This window comes from Candoia aspera, chromosome 4 (assembly GCF_035149785.1).
Source record: "Candoia aspera isolate rCanAsp1 chromosome 4, rCanAsp1.hap2, whole genome shotgun sequence".
In the NCBI taxonomy this organism is placed as follows: domain Eukaryota; kingdom Metazoa; phylum Chordata; class Lepidosauria; order Squamata; family Boidae; genus Candoia; species Candoia aspera.
This window is the reverse complement of record NC_086156.1, coordinates 64,470,817-64,494,513: the sequence shown is the minus strand read 5'-3', so window position 1 is coordinate 64,494,513 and position 23,697 is coordinate 64,470,817. Positions and strand designations below refer to the sequence as shown.

At 40.0% G+C, this 23,697-nt stretch overlaps 1 protein-coding gene across 5 annotated transcripts in view; it reads left to right on the top strand.

Moving 5' to 3' along the window:
- MOCOS (molybdenum cofactor sulfurase) overlaps positions 1 to 23,697 on the top strand; it is a 114,255-nt gene that overhangs the window by 5,357 nt on the left and 85,201 nt on the right. For all 5 annotated transcript variants that reach the window (XR_010067786.1, XM_063300316.1, XM_063300314.1 and 2 more), the window contains exons 2-3: positions 3,497 to 3,586; positions 4,534 to 4,600. Coding sequence is in view for 4 of the 5 variants with exons in the window: in XM_063300316.1 (XP_063156386.1) it covers positions 3,497 to 3,586; positions 4,534 to 4,600 (157 nt within the window). In the remaining variant the exon portion in view is untranslated. The remainder of the gene's footprint in view (positions 1 to 3,496; positions 3,587 to 4,533; positions 4,601 to 23,697) is intronic.

Here is a 23,697-nt window from a genome sequence, read left to right as displayed (position 1 = left end):
AGTCCTCAAACTTTATATTTTTAGAAAGGACAGTAAACTGCGTATTTTCAATATGGTACAATGATTCTACTCCGCAAAGGATTGTTACCTTGTCGTGGTGCTGGAGCTTGAGCACCTCAATGATGCCATGAGCTAAACCGTGAAGGGCCACCCAAGACGGGAAGGTCATGACAGAGAGGTCAGACTAAATGCGATCCCTGGGGAAGGTAATGGCAACCCACCCCAGTATTCTTGCCGTGAAAACTAAATGGATCAGTACAACCAGAGATATGTCGGTATACCATCGGAAGATGAGACCCCCAGCTCGGAAGATGGTCAAAATGCTACTGGGGAGGAACAGAGGATGAGTTCAACTAGCCCCAGACGTGATGACGCAGCTAGCTCAAAGCCGAAAGGACGGTTAGCGGCCGACGGTGCTGGTGGTGAACGGCGAATCCGATGTTCTAAGGATCAACACACCATTGGAACCTGGAATGTAAGATCTATGAGCCAGGGCAAATTGGATGTAGTTATTGGTGAGATGTCAAGATTAAAGATAGACATTCTGGGCGTCAGTGAACTGAAATGGACTGGAATGGGCCACTTCACATCAAATGACCACCAGATCTACTACTGTGGACAAGAGGACCACAGAAGAAATGGAGTAGCCTTCATAATTAATAGTAAAGTGGCTAAAGCAGTGCTTGGATACAACCCCAAAAACGACAGAATGATCTCAATTCGAATTCAGGGCAAGCCATCTAACATCACAGTGATCCAAATATACGCCCCAACCACAAATGCTGAAGAAGCTGAAGTAGAGCAGTTCTATGAGGATCTGCAGCACCTACTGGACAACACGCCTAAAAGAGATGTTATTTTCATCACAGGAGACTGGAATGCTAAGGTGGGCAGTCAAATGACACCTCGAATTACAGGTAAGTATGGCCTGGGAGAACAAAACGAAGCAGGACATAGGCTGATAGAATTTTGCCAAGACAATTCACTCTGCATAACAAACACTCTCTTCCAACAACCTAAGAGACGGCTTTACACATGGACTTCACCAGATGGACAACACCGAAATCAGATTGATTACATCCTTTGCAGCCAAAGGTGGCGGACATCTGTACAGTCGGTAAAAACTAGGCCTGGAGCTGACTGTAGTTCAGACCATGAACTTCTTCTTGCACAATTTAGGATCAGACTAAAGAGATTAGGGAAGACCCACAGATCAGCTAGATATGAGCTCACGAATATTCCTCAGGAATATGCAGTGGAGGTGAAGAATAGATTTCAGGGACTGGACTTAGTAGATAGGGTCCCGGAAGAACTCTGGACAGAAGTTGGCAGCATTGTTCAGGAGGCGGCAACAAAATACATCCCAAAGAAAGAGAAAACCAAGAAGGCAAAATGGCTGTCTGCTGAGACACTAGAAGTAGCCCAAGAAAGAAGGAAAGCAAAAGGCAACAGCGATAGGGGGAGATATGCCCAATTAAATGCAAAATTCCAGAGGTTAGCCAGAAGAGATACGGAATTATTTTTAAACAAGCAATGCGCGGAAGTGGAAGAAGACAATATAATAGGAAGGACAAGAGACCTCTTCCAGAAAATTAGAAACATTGGAGGTAAATTCCAGGCCAAAATGGGTATGATCAAAAACAAAGATGGCAAGGACCTAACAGAAGAAGAAGAGATCAAGAAAAGGTGGCAAGAATATACAGAAGACCTGTATAGGAAGGATAACAATATCGGAGATAGCTTTGACGGTGTGGTCAGTGAGCTAGAGCCAGACATCCTGAAGAGTGAGGTTGAGTGGGCCTTAAGAAGCATTGCTAATAACAAGGCAGCAGGAGACGACGGCATCCCAGCTGAACTGTTCAAAATCTTGCAAGATGATGCTGTCAAGGTAATGCATGCTATATGCCAGCAAATTTGGAAAACACAAGAATGGCCATCAGATTGGAAAAAATCAACTTATATCCCCATACCAAAAAAGGGAAACACTAAAGAATGTTCAAACTATCGAACAGTGGCACTCATTTCACATGCCAGTAAGGTAATGCTCAAGATCCTGCAAGGTAGACTTCAGCAGTTCATGGAGCGAGAATTGCCAGATGGACAAGCTGGGTTTAGAAAAGGCAGAGGAACTAGAGACCAAATTGCCAATATCCGCTGGATAATGGAAAAAGCCAGGGAGTTTCAGAAAAACATCTATTTCTGTTTTATTGACTATTCTAAAGCCTTTGACTGTGTGGACCATAACAAATTGTGGCAAGTTCTTAGCGGTATGGGGATACCAAGTCATCTTGTCTGCCTCCTGAAGAATCTGTATAATGACCAAGTAGCAACAGTAAGAACAGACCACGGAACAACGGACTGGTTTAAGATTGGGAAAGGAGTACGGCAGGGCTGTATACTCTCACCCTACCTATTCAACTTGTATGCAGAACACATCATGCGACAAGCTGGTCTTGAGGAATCCAAGGCTGGAGTTAAAATCTCTGGAAGAAACATTAACAATCTCAGATATGCAGATGATACCACTTTGATGGCTGAAAGTGAAGAGGAACTGAGGAGCCTTATGATGAAGGTGAAAGAAGAAAGTGCAAAAGCTGGCTTGCAGCTAAACCTCAAAAAAACCAAGATTATGGCAACCAGCTTGATTGATAACTGGCAAATAGAGGGAGAAAATGTAGAAGCAGTGAAAGACTTTGTATTCCTAGGTGCAAAGATTACTGCAGATGCTGACTGCAGTCAGGAAATCAGAAGACGCTTAATCCTTGGGAGAAGAGCAATGACAAATCTCGATAAAATAGTTAAGAGCAGAGACATCACACTGACAACAAAGGCCCGCATAGTTAAAGCAATGGTGTTCCCTGTAGTAACATATGGCTGTGAGAGCTGGACCATAAGGAAGGCTGAGCGAAGGAAGATCGATGCTTTTGAACTGTGGTGTTGGAGGAAAATTCTGAGAGTGCCTTGGACTGCAAGAAGATCAAACCAGTCCATCCTCCAGGAAATAAAGCCAGACTGCTCACTTGAGGGAATGATATTAAAGGCAAAACTGAAATACTTTGGCCACATAATGAGAAGACAGGACACCCTGGAGAAGATGCTGATGCTAGGGAGAGTGGAAGGCAAAAGGAAGAGGGGCCGACCAAGGGCAAGATGGATGGATGATACTCTAGAGGTGACGGACTCGTCCCTGGGGGAGCTGGGGGTGTTGACGACCGACAGGAAGCTCTGGCGTGGGCTGGTCCATGAAGTCACGAAGAGTCGGAAGCGACTAAACGAATAAACAACAAACAACAACAATGATTCTAAAATTAGATTATCTTTATTATATTTGCAATTGTTTTATTCTGTATTGAATAATTCAAATATGTCTAAAAGTATATTTTAAAAACCCAATGTATTTCCTGTAAAGCACTTTGGAAAAACATTGTTTAGAATGTAAAATTGATGGAAGGGTATAATTGGTAGCTGTAATGTATTTTCATCTTTTCTATTCTAGAAATTACTTATCTTGACCACGCAGGTGCTGCTCTCTATCCAGAAAGTTTGCTAAAAGCCTTCACTGATGACCTCAGTACAAATGTTTATGGTAAAGTGAAATTTAGCAATGTATACTTTTATCCTTCCTTGCTGGATGGGAAAAAAGCCAAACATTTCAACATTTTATTCTAAATTAGGGTTTATTTATTTATAAATAATATAAACAAACAAATATGGCTTACCAGACCTTTGCTGCCATCTAGTGGTTTTCCAGATCTTTTTTTTAAATTGATTTAATTAAACAAAATAGAAAAAGAAGAAGGAAAAAAGGGAAACCACATCAACAAAATGATAAGCCTTTCTCTGTGTGTGTGTGTGTGGCTTCTCATGTGTATATGTATTAGTTGACCTATTTAAACAGTGTCTGTAATAGGATCTGCAAGTATGGAGGGGAACTGAAGGAAAGCTCAATATCTATGTCCCTCCTGCCATTATAACTTGACAGGCAAAATCTGCAAGGGAAGTAATTATGTTCTACATAATGCTGATATATAGTTTTACGTGATTAGGTGTTTCTGATTCTGCAAAGCACTATAATCATATTTCACATTGGAAGGAAGGAGATAGCTTCTGCTCCATCCTTCAGGTGTTTTCTAATATCTGGAAAGAGCTAGAATTCAAGGTTTTAGATGGTCATACTAATGAATTGGCATAATTTAAAAAAATAACAGCTCCAATCGTATAATATAATTTACTGTCTCAAGATTTTATTATCTAGTGCTGTATTTTATAACTTTTTTATATGAGAAAGAATAAAGTTCCAATCTACTCTCAGCTATCTCTGGCTTTGGGCCAGACAGTCTTTCTCTGTCCAGCCTACCAAACAGGATTGTTCTGGGGAAGAATCAGAGGAGGGAGTGAATACATCAATCTAGGAGGGAAAAGCAGGATAAATATAAAAATTAAGTATAAAAATACAGGGACTAAACTTGGGCTGTAATTTTGCAAAGAATTGAGTATCTTTTTATGAATCACTGTTGTTTTTTAATCTCCTAGGAAATCCTCATAGCCAGAACATCAGCAGCAAACTGACATATGATACTATTGAACATGTCAGGTTCAGGTAATGTAATCTTTAATTTATGTGCTGTTCCATGTTTGCTTTTGGATTCTTTTTGCACTCTATATTTCTTTTGCAATTGATGTAATCTTATCTGCTAGAAACATCATGATCCAAAGAATCATTATATGGAAGCAAGGATAAACATGATATGTTGGTGGTATTTTCCCTCAGTCTCCAGCTGATCTGTCATTAACTGAGTATCAGAAATAATTGTTTCTCTCATATTATCAGCAGGAAAGCAGGTATTTTGATCACATTTTCTTAATGGTGAGGTCAGTGTCTCTTGATGCTCCGGTGATCCCTCTAGGTAGGGATGTGTGTGTATATGTACACATCTTAGTTTCATCCACTGCCAGCCCCATTCACCATATGGTTCTTGCATGGTTCTGCCTTCTGCCAATACAGACTATCTGGAATGGTCACCTTGTCTTATCTAACGCTATGGGTGGACTAGCCATCAATTTCAAGTACCACAGCATCTTGTTTTTGAGATTATCAGCAATTGCAGTTAGTTCTCCTTTCCCCTTTTGTAATTTTTTAATCAGAATTATCTCTTGTGATCAGATCATTGGTTCCATACTCTTACTAAACATAACATATTATGTGAGAGGCTTTGTGTATTAACTTTAAATCATAATCAAAACTGCATTTTACCCATAAAAGTGATTCTTACTGAGTATGTAAGAAAAAAGGTTGATAAATAACAATATGTATTTTCTTATAAGTGGTTGCTACTTCTGAGTTTATTCAGATTTTGACTTTATACTAATATTTCAGCAAAATCTTAAAGCAACATAATTGTAACTGTTAACACATGGCAGCCTCCATTAATCTTTAAAATACAGTAAGAAACATCTGTTTTAATACTTACATATCCCCAGTTGTCTGTCTTTAAGGTCATAACTGGAGACTATGAAATGAAAACATACCACCATGTTCAATTCATCTTCATAAACGCCCAACTGAGACATTTCCATGTGTCTTTAGTTTCAGTTTCTAATCTTTTGTAGTTTTTAAATGCCTTTTTGTGTAAACAAATGAAGTACTCCTGGGTATTATTCAGAACACTACTTATACAGGGTAGTTTCTTTTATGTGATTGTTGTTATGAGGTACTTGTATTTACCTATAGCCTACCTATCTCAAAATAAGATACAATAAAGATCACATTAAAAAATAAACTATGGGTCAAGTGGCTGTCATTGAAACTAAAAACTTGGGTTATTATTCCAGCAGTAATGAGACAGAACCCAAGATTCAGTCAGTCAGTGAACAGGCTAAAAATTATGTGCAGTTGATTTAATTTATGGTTAACATTGCTAATTAGCAGCACTAAGCAGGAAGGGGGGATGAGGAAGGAAGTAAGGTAATCCTTACCCTTCAGTGACTTGAAATTCAAAAGTGTTCCATGGGCAGTAGATGTACATTCTTTCTTCTTGTTCAGTCATTAAGTGTGTCCAACTCTTTGTGACCCCATGGACCATAGCATGCCAGGCCTTCCTGTCCTCCACTGTCTCCCGGAGTTTACTCAAATTCATGTTCATTGCATTGGTGATGCTATCTAACCATCTCATCCTCTGCCGTCCCCTTCTCCTTTTGCCTTCAGTCTTTCCTTATCCCTTGGCTAATTCATTTTTCCCATTGTTGCATGGTGATAATTAAAACTGTCACTTGGATTAATGGAGTTTGCATCCTGTGCTATATTAATAAGCAATGAAGAACAATAAATATAATGTATTTAAACAGAAGCATGCAATGGTATGCAACATTAATCAAATCAATTTTTATTCAGTCATAGACCAGCAGATAAAACAGAAGATTCACATCTGATTAGAATAAAAGGAAAAACACTTCTAATTTTTCTTAGATTTTTTAGAATTTTAAGAGATACTGCGGCATACTGTATAAACTATAGAACAATACTTAGCTATGGTCAATGAAATAAAATCAGATTGATCTGCTAGTAACAACTTAAGATAAAATCCAAACAACCTTGATGTTTAGTAAAGAATAGAGATAATAATTCTTGGTGAGCATCTGCATAGAGAGGACAATACAAAATGACGTGTTCTACCGTTTCAATTATTCCTCTGCCACATAGGCACAGTCTTTGTTCAGAAGGGATGTTTCGGTATCTCCCTTCAATAACAGCTGTTGGAAGGGCATTGAATCTAGCCAAAGATAAAAACCTTCTAAATTTTGGAATCATGATGCAGCTAAGATATCTAGCTGTTTGGAGAAGATCTGTAGAATGTCCCAAAAAATGTTTTTAGGTAGAACTGATAAATCTGATTGCAACTCTAAATCGATGGTCCATTGTTTGAGATAGCTAGTGCATGTTCATAGCTCAACAGGATGATGCTGCCCCTGAAAAGCCATATAATTGCAGTTGGACTTGTATTGCGTGGCATCAAGAAGACTGAAAGCTATCAGTCGTAGCAAGGGGCCAAGGCAACTCAAAAAAAGGAAAACTTAAACCAGTAAGAAAAGTATAAATCCAAGCAGAAGTTTCTATTTTTGGTAGGCCAGCTTCATGGTAAAGCACCATGTTGGGGACACAGCGAGGTACTTGAAAAATGGATCTTAAAAACTTGGATTGAACTCTTTCAAGAGAAAGGAATGAGTGTCAAAAAGGAACTTTGTTCAGATCTTAGCTGAGAAAACTTTATTCACTGCTGGTATATGCTGAGCTCCTTTGGAGAAATAGTGTGCTAACAACTGTTTTTTGTGCATTCAGGCTTGACATAGTTGGGGTGGAATTTGGGGTTACTTGTGGCATGGAAAACAATCCCCAAATATTTAAAGGTCTTAACTTGCTGTATTAAATGATTGTTTAGCCACCAAATATGTCCCTTAGGGCACTTGGCAAAAACCATAACCTTGGTTTTCAAGTAATTTATTTCCAGTCATTCTTCTCGGCAGTGCTCAGCAAGCATACAGAGTACCTGCTTCAGACAAATCTGTGTCCGAGAAAACAACATGGCATCATCTGCTTATAAAAGAACAGAGATGTGTCTATTTCCCAATTTTGGAGGATGAAGAGATGGGCTATTCAGTTTGTCTATGAGAGAGTTAATATATAGATTAAAAAGGAGGGGAACTAGAATACACCCTGTCTCTCTCCTCTCTTGACTGGAAATTCCTTGGTGCAATGTCCATGCATATTAGATCACACCTTCATTCAAGAATTTTCAGAATAATCTATCAATCGAAGAGTTCAATTTCTGCCATAGTTTGGCTCTGGAGTTAAAATCAAAAGCACACCTAAGATCAATAAACACTGCATAGAGTGTTGAGTGTGCTCTGGAGGAATATTTCTTGACTAGATGTTGAAGAGTTAAAGCGTGGTCAAAAATTGAGCAGACTTCTCTAAAGTGTGCCTGCACATCAGCCAAGATATTCTCAGTTATAACCCAATCTAGGAGCTTATGTACAGGTGTCTGTCATATAATTTGCTAATGGGCCGATAATTGGGAGGTAAATCTCTGCCTCCTTTTTTATAGATTGGAATCACCAAAGCTAGACCCCAATCATCAGGAACCTTAGAATAGTTGCCAATATAGATGAATAGGGAAGCCAAAATGGGTGCCCACCAATCTAAATTACTGCAAATGACCTCCGCTGAAATGAAGTCATATCCTGAGCTTTGTTCGATTTCAGCTGTTTAATCAGGATGGATAGATAAAACTTTATTTCGGTCATTGACCAATAAAACAGATAAATACATAAAACAGAGTTATCCCCTAGTATCAGTAACTGTTAACCATTTGTAGGCGAAGCTTACACAAAACGTAGCAGAATTTTGCTACTTTCAGAGAGATACGTTTATCTTCATTGTTTAACAGAGTGTAAGTAAAAAGTATCAGAGTGCCATGGGAATTTAAACAAAAGGGTAATCAGCTGGTGGCAAATGTCCCTATAAAACTGACAATACAAGAGAACATGGGCCGTGATCTCTACAGCACCTGTGTTACAGGGGCAAAATTGGGTTTCATAATGGGATTTTCTTAGGTTTCCCCTCCAAAACAGTTGTAGGGAGGGCATTCAATCGGGCTAGTGATAGGGCTGTCCTAAATTTGGGAACTGTGATGTAATATAAATATGGAGCTGGTATGGACAGTAAGATTTGATTATTGACAAATATATTACGAGTAAAAGCAATTTCTGTTTGGCCTTCTGTATTGAAGATCCTTTGCCTTAGTAGAGATCTAGCTTGGTCTGACTCTAAGGCTAAGATGGCATCACTGGAGAAACCATAGAGGCTCGGTCTCTTTTGGATAGTTGTTTCCCAGGAAGATTTAAAATTACCTACCAATATTAGATGGGTTAGTCCACTGGGGTTGTGATGTAATTTTAACCAGTAGGTAAAGATATTTATCCAGAGGTTAAATTCAAGTTTACTGACTCCTGCTTCCCGTCAAAGTACAGCATTTGGAACACAGCAGGTAACCTGAAAGATATTTCTTAAAAATTTTGTTTGGGTTCTTTCTAAGGCAATCATGTTATATGGTCCCAGTTGACCCCCATATAGCAGTTGTGCTCAGGCATTAGCTACAAACAACTTAATTGCAGCAGGGATAAACTGCTCCTCTGGTAAAGTAATATGTTTGGATAGCTGATGCAGATCTCTCTGCATTGCGAGTTACATAGTCCAGGTGGGCATTTTTGGTTCCTGTAGCTTGAAAAACTATCCCGAGATATCTAAATATCTTAACCTGCTCAATGGGCTGCTCACCTAAGTTCCAGTTTCTCTATTTTGGACATTTGGAGAAAGTAAGTATCTTAGTTTTGGTGTAATTTATTTTTAATTCCTCAGTAAGGTAATGTAGAAGTGATCTCAAGCTCTTTTGAGGCCAATAGAAGTTAATGACAGAATTACTGCATCATCAGCATAGAGTAATTGACAGGTCTTTATTAGGGGGATGCAAAGTAGAGTTACTTAAATGAGGGACCAGTGAGTTTATATAAGAGCCAGTTTGGTCTAGTGGTTAAGGCAATGGGCTTAACCAGGAGACTGTGAGTTCTAGTCCTGCCTTAGGCATGAAGCCGGCTGGGTGACCTTGGGCCAGTCCCCCTCTCTCAGCCCAACTAACCTCATAGGGTTGCTGTTGTGGGGAAAATCGGAGGAGGAAGGAGTATTAGGTATGTTCGCCACCTTGAGTTATTTATAAAAATAATAAAGGCGGGATAGAAAATAAAGTGTTGAATAAAACTGGAGCCAATACACATCCCTGTCTGACTCCCCCCACCCAGGTATTTCCTTTGTGGTATGTCTTTGGTTACTGCACCTGACTTTCAATCTTGTATTCAATCTTTCAATCATGTATTCTCATGTATTTTAATGAGCAGCAGGAGTAGATGTTTGTCAATTGTGGATTTTTTTCAGTTTATACCACAGTTTGGTTCTAAGTACTGTGTCAAAAGCTGACCTAAAGTCAATAAATGCTGCATAAAGGGATTGTCCTGATTTATGGGTATATTTTTCTACCAAATGTTGCAGCATCAAAGCATGGTTTAACTTTGATCGTCCTACTCTTAATCCAGTTTGTTCATCCATCAGAATGTCTTTAGATTCAAGCCAGTCATTTAGTTTCTCCTGGAGATGTTTAGCATATATTTTGCTGATCTGACTTAACATACTAATTGGGTGGTAGTTAGCTGGATCGTCTCTCTTGCCTTTCTTATATATTGGTATTATAATAGCCAAGCCCCAATCCTTTGGTATCATGGCTGAATGGTCTATTGCAGTGAAAAATGAGGCTAGCACTGGGATCCACCGTTCCAAATTATTTTTTATTACTTCATACGTAATAAAGTCTGAACCAGGGGCTTTCCCTGGTTTGAACTGTTTAATTTATATTTTTGATCTCTGAGCACGAGACTGGGGGCCAACGGGGGAGGGAGGTCACATCCAACTTTGCCAGGAAATTCTCTGCTTGACCGTATAGGGTAGCAAAATGGTGTTTCCATATACTGGCTGGTATATGTGGTGAAGAGCTATAAATATTGTTAAAAGAAGGGGCTACCAGCCTCCAGAAGATAGGGTTTTTCGCACTGGCTCACTTGCTCCCCTCCTGGCTCCCTGTCTCAGTCTCTGAGATTATAATCAGGTTTATAATCTCAGAACCTGAGACAGGGGCCAGGAGGGGAGCAAGTGAGTTTCATAATCTTTGGGTGAAATGATTCCTCCTGTGTATATAGTGATCTGAAGTGGTCTTCCCAGGCTGAAACAAGAATAAGAGATGAGATTCATAAATTAGTGGAGGCAGATTGAAGAGTTACACATTTCCAGAATAAGGCTGAATTCTTAGAACGAGTGGCAGAAATTAGTTGATTCCAGGACTCTGAGTCTGCCTCTTCTTTGCCTGTAGCAGCTCTTTATATTTCCTCTTGAGGAGCAACAGATCCTGTTGAATAGGAGAGAGGATCATTTTTATATTCCTTAAAGCAAGAAATCAGTTGCCTTAGCTGCATGACATTCGCTTTCAAACCAAGGTTGGTTGAAAGAGTGCTGATTCCTATTTACACCAACTGAGCAAGAGGAGAGGATTGGCTGAAGAAGCTGAACTAGTTGAGTATAAGATGACAAAATTTGGTCAGAGGACCTGTCATCTAGAATAGCTGTACAAAGTTGGAATGCCTCATCAATGGAGAGCATTTGGTTAATTTATCCTTCACGTGAGCTGTCCATTTCATTTGTATTTGACCGTTGGGGGTATCTTCAGATGGAATAGGATATATTTCCAAAAAGGGAACACCAAAGGGCTTCAAAAACAGCACATTGGGACAGTGATCACTTTCAAGGTGGTTATCAGTCTGAAATCGAAGGACTGAGGAACATAGATTTCTTGATATGGCAGTGTAATCAATCAAAGAGGGCATTGTACCAGCTCAGTGTGAAAACTGCAGGATAATCAGGTAATGTGTTGGCATTTCCTTGATTGTTTTGCAAGGACCAAGCCATTAAGGTTACTATGGTAACAAATCACTCTGGCAGGGTGAACAGGTCAAACTTAAGTATCCTTAGTTTTGGGTGTGAAAAGGCATGACCATATAAGGTAAAGCTCCTGATTTGCCTGGAGGGCAGCTTGCCTGGGCTTGTTACTACTTGCTTAAAGGTCAGTAAAATTCGTTTACTGCCAGGCAAGCTTGGAAACCACTCAACTGTGCACAAATCTATTTGCTGGTGGTGGCAACGAAAAAACTGTCCCATAGAAGTTACAATTGCTCTTCTAGAGATCCAGTGACTGGAATTGAGGCTATTCATAGATATATGAAGAGCAACCTGATTTAGTTGCAAAGAGCAAGTCAGCTTTGATAGGGTAACTTCTTTGAGTACTTGCACACCTCCATTGGTAATCAGACTGACACCTTAAATGGCTTGTAATTTATTATTCTTTTGCCCTAAGGGGTGTTGTTTAGCTAGGTTGTCTGTTTGAGCTTGGGCTTCAGTAAAGGCAGAGTCTTTCTGTGTGCTTTTGTGCAAAGACCTCAAAATGCTTTTTAGCAGGTCCAGGTTGTTTTTAATGGAGGCTAACTGCTAGAACACTGAAATAACAGTTTGCATTATAAGCAAACATTGCTTTGCCATGAATTAAGCAGAGTCATCTCATGTTAGCAGCTTTTCCCATTCCTTGCCCTGTGCAATCTTGTTGTCACTTTCTTTAGAGGAAACTAGAAAAGTGAGTAAAATGAATAGAAGAGTGGTGGGGGAGGGCAGACATAGAATCAGACCAGTCTATTAAATCATCTCTAAGAGATGTAGAAAGCTCCAATAGTTGCTATTTTTCTATTTCTGTTTGCAAATCCCATTCAGGAGCCTCAAATTTATTGGAGGTGAGAATTGGGGAGTGTTTACTTACTGTCTCTTTTTGTAGAAAAAGTTTGTCAATTTTTGGCTGTTTGGCTTCTTGGAAGAATGCTATGAGCCCAGACTAGCTCCATGACACTTCTCCCTCTTCCCCATTCCCCTAAATCAGAAGACTTTTCTCTTCTCTTTCTCCTTCCTTTTCACTGTCTGAGTTCTGTCTTTTCCCCCTAGGAAGTCACTCTTGTGTAGGAGATGCCATTTGATTACTTTAATAAGTCTTGACCAGCTTTAAACCTGAGGCAGGAACATAAATGCAAAAAAATATCTCTCCATTAGGCAGCCATGATCGTCCCTGCATGCAACATAATACTTTGCAATTTGGCAACAGATAGGCTTTAAATTAATACAAATATAGCAGAGATGTTCAGTTAAGAGATGTCTATTCTTTGTCCACATGTAATGTATTTTTGCTCAAATGCTGAATTCAACCTAATCCAGTGAACTTCCTCTTAACCCACAAACACCTGTCACATGCATACATAGAGAACTCAGGGAAGTGTGAAGTGTACCCAGGAACTATAGAGCATCTGATATCAGATAAATCCAATTCACTGTAGCATGATTCTTGTTAAAGGAACAAATCAGATGATGTTCTACAGACCCTGCTATATTTGATGAGTCATTTGCAGTGATGCCCAGATTTTACCTCTCAATTTGTCATGTAATCCCAGCAACAGAAAAATTGGATGAAGGATTGTTCTCATTTTTTCAACAGGGCCTAAGACATTAATTTTGCTTGGATGTAATACCCAAACTTCCTTTTCAGATTTACAGTTAGTAAGATCAAATCTTATCCTCCCCCCACCCCCCGCCCAGGCTGTTTTCTGCTTAGAGGGAGATGTTAGCTGGACAGTTTTTTTTAAATGGATGAACTGGCCAGTGTAGCTCCCTCCATCACCAGAAGCATCCTTGAGGATATATTGTGTATCACTTATTTCTCCCTTTGGTAATCAGGTTAATCATACCCACACCACAGAATCAAAATCTTTTTTAAAGCTAGACTTGAACATGAGCAGTGCACTTTTCTGTTCCCAAGGACAATTTAAGTCTAATACTAGTGCCTATGCACACATTGGCCTGCAGATATTACAGTGCTCCCAAGAATACAGGCATCTACCCCTGTGCTTGGAGAAGAGCTCCAGATGGATATTTAACACATGCTTAGATTTTGGACTGCCGTTTTGGCTTGATTCTCTTCCTCCTTTGCGTAGCTGCCATTTCTTTCTTCAGCTCTTGTATGATTGCATGTACTCTGCCAAAGGCGATTTTTAGATGAGATAGTTCCTGCTTCCAGATCCTGGACTTTTGTTTCTGACAAGCCTATGTTTCTTTGGACTCACATATAACACCCTTTATCTCTTTATGCATTCCCACATATAGAGTCACACGAATTCACATGGAACCTGCAAGGGTTGCCATTCAAAATAGTCTCAATAAACCCCAGAAGCATTTTTTTAACATGTTCCTGTAATGAATAGTAAGTGACAGGCCCTGATGGATAGTGGGAAGGGCTTCAACCCTCCTGACCACTTGGGCCCACCTTTCTGTTACCTTTCATGCATCATAATTACAGGTAATGCAGTATTTTCCCACCATCCATCTTCTTGGAGGAAGGAAATGCCTTGACCTAGCTCCTGCCACTCAATATCCACTTGTGAGAGGAATAGGACTCTTTTAGTCTGAGTACCCACAGTACTTGTCCATAAATTGGGTGGTGATGATGATAATTCATTTATTCTACTTGAATATCACAAAATCAATAGAGACTCCTGGCGGTTTACAAAACAATCAATGAAAACATCCATAGCAGTCAGAAATATCCACAGTTAATATAATTTAAAACAACCAATAACTAATAAAAGTGGGGTTTGAACTATATAAAATCTAATACTATAATGGCTGTGTGTATCTGAGGAATCCCAATAAGGACAAAACCAGTTGTACACTGCCTCCTGGTGGTCAGGAGATGTATAAAATCATAGGAATATGTACTGAAATAGTCCCTGCTTTGAGGTGGTAGAATCATGGAACTTCTGGTATGAGGGCATGACAGAGTTACACCTCTGCCTCTCTGTTCCTAGAGCTCAAATAAGGAAGATATATACTACTCATAGATTAATACTAGTGTAACAAATTGTAATAGTGATAATGAAAAATAAGTAAAATCATAACAAAACCAAATAGAATAATATCAACAGTAAATCAATATAAGAGAGCCAGTTTGATATAGTGGTTAAGGCACAAGGCTAGGAACCAGGAGACTGTGAATTCTAGTCCCACCTTTGGCACAAACCCAGCTAGGGGACTTCGGGCAGTCACTGTCTCTTAGCCCTCAGAAGAAGGCAAGTGCAAACCACTTTTGAAAATACTGCCTAAAATACTGCAGGGACTAATCCATACAGTCGCCAGGAGTAAAAAATCAATATAAATAATTCATAGTAAAAGAAGTTAAATATGCCAGAAATAAACTATTTAGCCAAATGCACTTTGAAGTTCCAACTTCGGTTGCTTCTGGAAGTTTATGGCACAACTATATTAAACTTTTGAGACATCTGGTTGCTGATGTTGTCATATAGGAAAAGAAAATCTGAAGCTTCAAAGAGAATTACAGTGGGAACATGGAACTAAGGAGCATGAACATTGGAAAGCTCAACGAAGTAAAAGATGAAATGACTACAAATTGACATTTAGGCATCAGTGAATTGAGATTGACTGTTGTTGGACACTTTCAGTCAGAAGAGCATACTGTTTGTTGTTCAGGATGTGAAAAACAAAGAAGGAACAGCATTACTTTTATAGTTAAGGGTATAGCAAGAATAGTATTTGGCTACAACGCAATCACATTGAAGTCCTGAACCTTGTTGATAGAGAATCAGAGGAACTGTGGAATAAACTGAAGCTGTTAAGGATGACTGTGAAAAGAGACTGCAAAAGATGAAGAAACAGATGAAATTACAAACTCTGGAAATGCCAAGAAGAGAAGGGAAGCCAAAGCCAAGAAAGAAAACCATCTCAAGAACGAACTTAACAAAGAGTTTCAGACAGCTGTTAGAAGATACAAGAAGCCATATTACAACAACATCTATAAAGGCATAGAAGATGCAGACATGGAAAAACAAGGAAAGACTTCCAAAAAGTCTCTGAACTCAGAAGGAAATTCCAACTTCGAATTGGTATGCTAAAGGACACATAGGGACAGATAGTAACTGATTCAAAGAAGATCAACAAAGATGGAAGGAGTATACTGTGATACAGTACAGTAGAGATGTCAGCATCCAAGATACCTTAGAAAAAATTCCCTACTTATAGTATCTCTAATACTAGAATATGAAGTTAGATCAGTATTCCAATCATTACCAAGTTGGAAGGCTGATGGGATACCCATAGAAATATGACAAGCAACAAAAGAATCAGTAAAGATTCTAACCAAACTATGCCAGCAAATCTGGAGAACAGTACAACAGCCAACAGATTGGAAGAAGTCAATTTACATTCCAATACCTCCAAAAAGGCTTAATGTAATGTGCAAACTATTGTACAGTATCCTTAATTTCACATGCTAGCAAAATAATGCTTAGGATCATCCAACACAGATTAGAGCCCTACATGGAAAAAGAGATGCCAGATGTTCAAGCTGGTTTTAGAAAAGACCTTTGATTATGTTGATCAAGTAAAGCTGTGGAATGTGCTTAAAATAATGGGAATCCCAGAATATCTCATTGTCTTCATGTAAAACCTATATACAGATCAGGAAACCACAGTATGGACAGAACATGGTGAAACCAACTGGCTCCAGGTTGGCAAAGGAGTGCAACAAGACTGTATACTCTCCCCTTATTTATTCAACTGATATGCTGAATACATATTAAGGAAAGCTGGGTTGGAAGAAGATGAGCATGGTTTTAAAACTGGAGGAAGAAACATCTATAGCCTGCACTGGAGGAGCCAAGATGGCAACCAACTAGCAGCTCCTGAACTAAGCTCCTGAATTGTGACTGGCCTCACCCCTTGTGGCTTAGCCCAAGGCCCAAAAATGCCATCCCAAGGCAAGAAAAGAACCCAGACCAGCCCCAGTAATGATACTGGGACCCATAAATCCAACAAAGCAGGGAAACAGATTAGAATTGACTCCTACCTTCCCACTGCAGAGACAACAAAAAACATGAGTAACAGACCTACAGCTTCAGGATCCCCCTCACCTCCAAAGAACACAACAAGACTGGCCTCCTCCCTGACCCTCCAAAGCTTCAGCCCAGGTCACTCCCCAGAGCAGGGAGGTAGTGGAGATAGCATCTTGGAACAAGCCTCTTGCATCCCCAACTACGTTATTCAACCTTTCCATGAGATCTGCCTTCTGTCTGCAGAAGCTCTGATCTGGCTAAATGACATTGCCGCCCATTCCAAAAGCAAAGAGCCTAAACATACTTCAGGGGAGGAACTAAAATTTATAAACCCAGAACTCAACGATCTGAGGAAAAAATTAGCAGAGACCAAAACAACAATTCTGGCATATTCTCCCATTGCTGGTAGTGATATGGAAGTCCAGCACCAACTTAATATATCTGCACCACTGAACTGCTGCTCCTATAAATCATCTCCCACTGCTGGTCTTCCCTTGAATCAGACATGCTGGAAGCTTTCAGCTCACTACTCTAACTTTCTCAAAAGTGATACTGACAGTGTCTCCTCTGAGAACAGCAGCAATATTCAAGGAACCAAGGTGATCCCAAGCAGCTGACTCCCAAAATAGACTGCCTTGCAAACAAAACAAACCTCAGCCAAGCACTACAGAAACCCAATCCTCATCTGCTCACAAATCTGAGGGCCCTCTCCTGGCACTGTGGGAGCCTGGCTCACAGGAGAAACTTCCCTCACCTCCTCTTTCACGGGACAAGCCAAAGGACACTCCTCCTGCTAAAGAGTTGGGATCCCTGCTTGCCACATTTTGCTGCCCATGCTGCACTGATTCTTCCGATCTCTATGCCAGAACCAGAAGCCCCCCAGACCCCTCACAAGAACCGAGGATTGATGGACAAACAAATGACAGAGAAGGGAGAACAGGAACCTTATGGTACACTATTCTGCTCCCCCCCAGGGGGAGACACAACTACAATCATCTCAACAAACAACTAATTCAAAGCCACTACCCCTGCAAAATGTATTCACCCAGCCCCTGGTTCACAGTGCATCCACTTGACATCCAAGTGACCAGCATAAGGTCACCCTTCTAACCTGGGATGTGGCTGGGTGGTTTGCATCCACCAAAGATCCCTGTTTCAGAGACTTCCTCTCCTGCCATGACACATTGATCCAGGAAACATGGACTGCTGACAAACTGATATTAAATTCATTCATTCTCAATTGGGTCAGAACCAAGGGGAAAGCATGGAAGAGCAAAAGGAGGCCTGGGGGTCTTAGTCTCCATTACGCTACATGCCATATTAAGGCCCCTCCCCTCACTCAATGGCAGTGCTAGTCCAATTCAGTCACTGTGCCCTGTTGATAATAAATGCTTATATGCCCTCAGTGAGGCAGAAACCACAGATCAGAGCCTTGAATTGGAAACTTATGCTGCTGACCTTATACTGCTGAATTCAAATACATCTGTAGTCCTGGAAGGGGACCTCAATGCTAGATTGGGCCCCAATGACCACACCCTCTACACATGGCACAAATGTCCCCCTCCCAACTGAAGATGATGGATTCCTCCTCCCCCGTTGCTCAAAAGATCAGAAATCAAACTTTGCAGGTCTCTGCCTGGCTCAAAGAGTCTTCAGGCTAAACCTTCACATCCTAAATTGTGGCCTTGAAGGTGACCATCCAGCTGAATGAGCACTATTGATGATATAATTGTCTCTAGATATGCAGTCTCAGATAGGCAGATGATACCACTTCGATGGCTGAAAGCGAAGAGGAACTGAGGAGCATTATGATGGTGAAAGAAGAAAGTGCAAAAGCTGGCTTGCAGCTAAACCTCAAAAAAACCAAGATTATGGCAACCAGCTTGATTGATAACTGGCAAATAGAGGGAGAAAACGTAGAGGCAGTGAAAGACTTTGTATTCCTAGGTGCAAAGATTACTGCAGATGCTGACTGCAGTCAGGAAATCAGAAGACGCTTAATCCTTGGGAGAAGAGCAACGACAAATCTCAATAAAATAGTTAAGAGCAGAGACATCACACTGACAACAAAGGTCCGCATAGTTAAAGCAATGGTGTTCCCCGTAGTGACATATGGCTGCGAGAGCTGGACCATAAGGAAGGCTGAGCGAAGGAAGATCGATGCTTTTGAACTGTGGTGTTGGAGGAAAATTCTGAGAGTGCCTTGGACTGCAAGAAGATCAAACCAGTCCATCCTCCAGGAAATAAATCCAGACTGCTCACTTGAGGGAATGATATCAAAGGCAAAACTGAAATACTTTGGCCACATAATGAGAAGACAGGACACCCTGGAGAAGATGCTGATGCTAGGGAGAGTGGAAGGCAAAAGGAAGAGGGGCCGACCAAGGGCAAGATGGATAGATGATATTCTAGAGGTGATGGATTCGTCCCTGGGGGAGCTGGGGATGTTGACGACCGACAGAAAGCTCTGGCGTGGGCTGGTCCATGAAGTCACGAAGAGTCGGAAGCGACTAAATGAATAAACAACAGGGACCTTCTCCCTTATGCCAAAGCCCTAGAAGTTATGCCTAAATTTGACAGTGATCATTTCCCAGTCCTGCTCCAGTTAAATGCCTTCGCTCAAAGAAACACACTGAGGACTGTTACTAGCCCCTTCTAATACCAGCAGGAAGAACTTACTGCTGAACCAAGTGGACCCCCATCTAAATCAGATGATAACTGAGGTACTGGCCTCAGATCACCTACAGAACTTTCAATCTGCCCTAACATCAGCTGAGTCTCCTGATGCACTCTTGGAGAACTATAACACCCTTACTCAAGAGCTCCACCAGCATCTAACCCGTAGTAACACTGCATCCTTAAAGCAACAACAGCACCACTCCAAGCCATGGTTTGACAAGGACTGTGTTAATGCCAAAAAAGCACTTGCTACCACTTATCAGGCTTATGTATCCAACACCACACCAATAGCTGCACAGGGCCTCCTTGCCAAAGAGACTACAAGCAACTGCTGGCATGCAAGAAAAAGGAAGCCATGAAAAACAACCGGACAGAGTTTGTTCAATTAATCAAATCCAACAACTCAGCTATTTTCTGGCATATCACATCAAGCTCCCAAAGCAATGGTCCATCCATGGTGGACTGTCACATCCCACCAGGGACCTGGAAGGCATACTTTCAGGAACTCTACATGGACACCTCTGTTGGAAGTGGGCGCTGTGGCCAAACTGCTGTATAGAAAACCTGCCAATGTGGGTGCCAGTGACAGAGATCAAGAACCTTGTTGCTCAGACTTCCAGTGGGAAAAAATGGCAGAGTGACAGTTCCACATTGCGTCATCTGTCTGGCGGCTCAGGCTGGTCCTTAGAGCCCTGAAATATTCTTTGGAAGAAGGAGAATTCGAGGAATTATCCCCTGTGCCCTCTGGACAGCTGCTTCTTGCCGGAGGATCGTGAAATGGCGTTTCAGTGATCAAGTAGTGAGTGAAGCAGCTGAGAAGCGGGGCTTTCATCACTTCCAAGCCACACTGAAGCCTAAACGGACAATAACTGAGTTGACCACCCCATTTCTAAAATCACCTTTATTTTTTTTAATTGTCTAATTTAAAGAGGCTTTCTCCAATGCAGAAATACTGATTCTCTTGGTTAAATTTTCATTATTTTTTGGACTCTTTTTTGTATATTTTAACTGCTTTAAATAAAGCAGTTAAATAAAGCATCTTTTACAACTACCCATCTTTTACAGTGCCCTTTGGGACTGACGTGCACACAGAGTGACTTACTGGTCAGAAACACCTCTGCCATCAATGTGGCCTGGTATTGGGCTAGAGCTAGATAAATTTTGTATTTTTATTAAATGTTTTTAACTTTTTAAATTTTAATCAGTACTTTCCCCCTTTATATTTCCTGCATTTCTGACACGAAACCAGATGAGACTGCTTTAAAGGATTAAAGTTTGAGCAAAGAAACAAAGTTGAACCATTTATGTAATTTTTTTCTTTTTTGAAGGGAATAAATATTGTATTTTCTATTTTCTATTTTTAATTTTTTTAAGTACTAAAGGACTTTGTTTTGCTGGAATTGAGGCTTTTTTTTTAGTCTCTGTGGGAAAGTGTCTGCTGTGGTTGTTTTTCTGAAGCCGGGATTGGTTACTTTTTAAAAAACATTGATAGTGGGTAACTGTCTCTTACGGGAGAATATCTGTGATTAAGATGAATGTTTTGCCCAGGATGGTGTTTCTCTTTCAGACTATACTGATTTTGACAACAGATTTACCATTTAAACAATGGCAGAAGGATATTTCTAAGTTTATTTGGCAAGGCAAGAAACCAAGAATTAAATATAAGTTGTTACAAGATGCTGAAGAACAAGGAGGTTTGGATTTACCTGATTTAAAATTGTATTTTGATGCTTGTTGTTTGCTTTGGATGAAGGAATTGATAACTTTGAAGAAGAGGAAGTCATTGGAACTTGAAGGACATGAACTGAGATTTGGGTGGCATGCCTATTTGTGGTATGATAAAGTTAAAGCCGAGGGACGCAGTGGCGCTGCGGATTAAACCGCTGAGCTGCTGAGCTTGCTGATCGGAAGGTCAGCGGTTCGAATCCACATGACAGGGTGAGCTCCCGTTGCTAGTCCCAGCTCCTGCCAACCTAGCAGTTCGAAAACATGCAAATGTGAGTAGATTAATAGGTACCGCTTTGGCGGGCAGGTAACGGCGTTCCGTTTAGTCATGCCAGCCACATGACCACGGAAGTGTCTACGGACAAACGCCAGCTCTTGGGCTTTGAAATAGAGATGAGCGCCGCCCCCCAGAGTCGGACATGACTAATAAAGATTTTAAAAATCATTTTGTTAGGAATGCCATATTGAGGGTTTGGAATAAATATAAAGCAAGATTGTCTCCTAATGTACCATTGTGTTTGTCACCTCAAGAAGCATTTGTTAGAAGAGAAAATGGGGGGAAAGCTGGTTAAATTACAAAGATTTGTTAAATTTTGAAGAGGGTAAACCTAAACTTAAAACAAGGAAACAGAGTTCAAAGGTTTTACATGTCATTGGTTTACATATGTGCAATTGTCTGAATGTTTTAAAGTGGACAAAAAGAATTTTAGATTTGTTAATGAAACAATTCAATTTGAAATGGAACTTTGCATAAATGATGAACATGTTATTACAAAGATGTATAAAATGCTGTTACAAATGAATTTAGAAGATGAACAAGTTAAAGAATATATGATAAAATGGGCTAAGAATTTTGGATATAATATTACATTGGAGCAATGGAACATGTGGAATAAAGGTTTGAAATTTACTTTGAACTATAACTTAAAGGAGAATTTTTATAAAATGATATATCGTTGGTATTTAACTCCTAATAAGTTGTCAAAAATGTATAATGGGGTAACGAATGTTTGTTGGGAATATTCTGTTGGTGAAGGAACTTTTTATCATCTTTGGTGGACTTGTGAGAAGGCTAAAAAATTTTGGGATCAAATATGTGTTAATATTCAAAAGGTTCTTAAAGTGGACTTACAAAAGAAACCAGAACTGTTTCTCTTGGGATTGATGGAGAAACAGCTTGAGAAACAACATGGGACTTTGATATATGATTACAGCAGCAAGATTTATATATACAAAGATGGAAAGACAAATCCCAACAATGGAGGAATGGATGATTAAATTAATGGAACTAGCCCAAATGACTAAGCTAATTGTGTTGATAAGAGAAAATACTGTGTCTGGATTTGTTTCTACTTGGCAACCACTTTTAGATTATTTGCTTGTGTCTGAAAAAAATGAAGCTTTGATTTGGGTTTTGATGATTAAATGATTTGATTTTATAGAAATAATGTTACTAAGGTTTAACTCTAATGGTAAGAGATTATATTTGTATAAAATGCATTTATGTCTGTATTGGAGAAGGTCAAAGTCACTTTTCTTTTTCTGCTTTCTCTCTAGTTGTGCACTTTCATAGTTTTTTTTTCTTTAGTTCTGTACTCTGTCTTATGTATACTCTATATTTTGTATTTTACCTGTACTTTTAAAATCAATAAGCACCAGTTGGATTTAGCCAGGTCACCAACCTTTATTGTCAGTGAATCCGGCAGGTATTCTGCCTCTCCTGTGACATACTTAATGGAACTTGAGGTACCTAACCATCGGAGGGTCTTTACTCTGGCACCATGTCACACCCTCTCCTGAGCTGTCCTTGAAGGCTGATACAAGAAGATTCCTTACCTGGAGAGACAATGCCGCTGTGACTCTGGTCACAACAGACCATGTGCTCCTTCAGTGCCTGTATTATAGAGACATTTGCACTAGCTTCATCTTACCATTACTACATTACCCAGGGCACTCAGGCCAATTTTACACCTCCCTGCTGCTGTCAGATACCAACCCTGCTACAAACTTCCAATGTTGCCAGGTTCTGCGCAGCAGCGCTTAAAATTTGCCAGATGATGACTGGTGTCAAAAACTAAATTTAATGAACATCTAATTCATCACATTACTGTATTTACAGATATACTAACCTTTATACTCCCCTACACCCATCTAATGCTCCTACCTCTCCTTTTAGATTTTTTGTCTCCTTTTCTTTTAAACTTCTATGGTTTTTATATATGTGTGAGAGATAGAGACTTTAATGTATTTTCTATGCTTTTATCTGACCGTACCCCATCCTCCTTATGCTGGTCTTTGGCCATAATAAAAATTTGATTTATAGCCTGCACTATGCTGATGACACTGCCTTGATAGCTGAAAATGCAAAGGATCTGCAAGCCTTAGTAATGAAAGTCAAGGAGCACAGTGAAAAATAGAACTAAAATATAAAGAAGACCCAACAAATGACAACAAATAGAACGATCAGCCTTAGAATTGGCAGCGAAGATATTGAAGTGGTGGATAGCATCTGCCTTTTAGGATCAACCATCAACCATAACTGAACAATCAATCAAAAAATACAACACAGTACAGCAGCAATAAAAGCCTTGGAAAAGGTATTCAAATTCCATGATGTGTCTATACCTACAAAAATCAGAATTATACGAGCCATAGTATTCCTTGTGACACTCTATGGAAACAAAATTTAGACTTTAAAGAAGC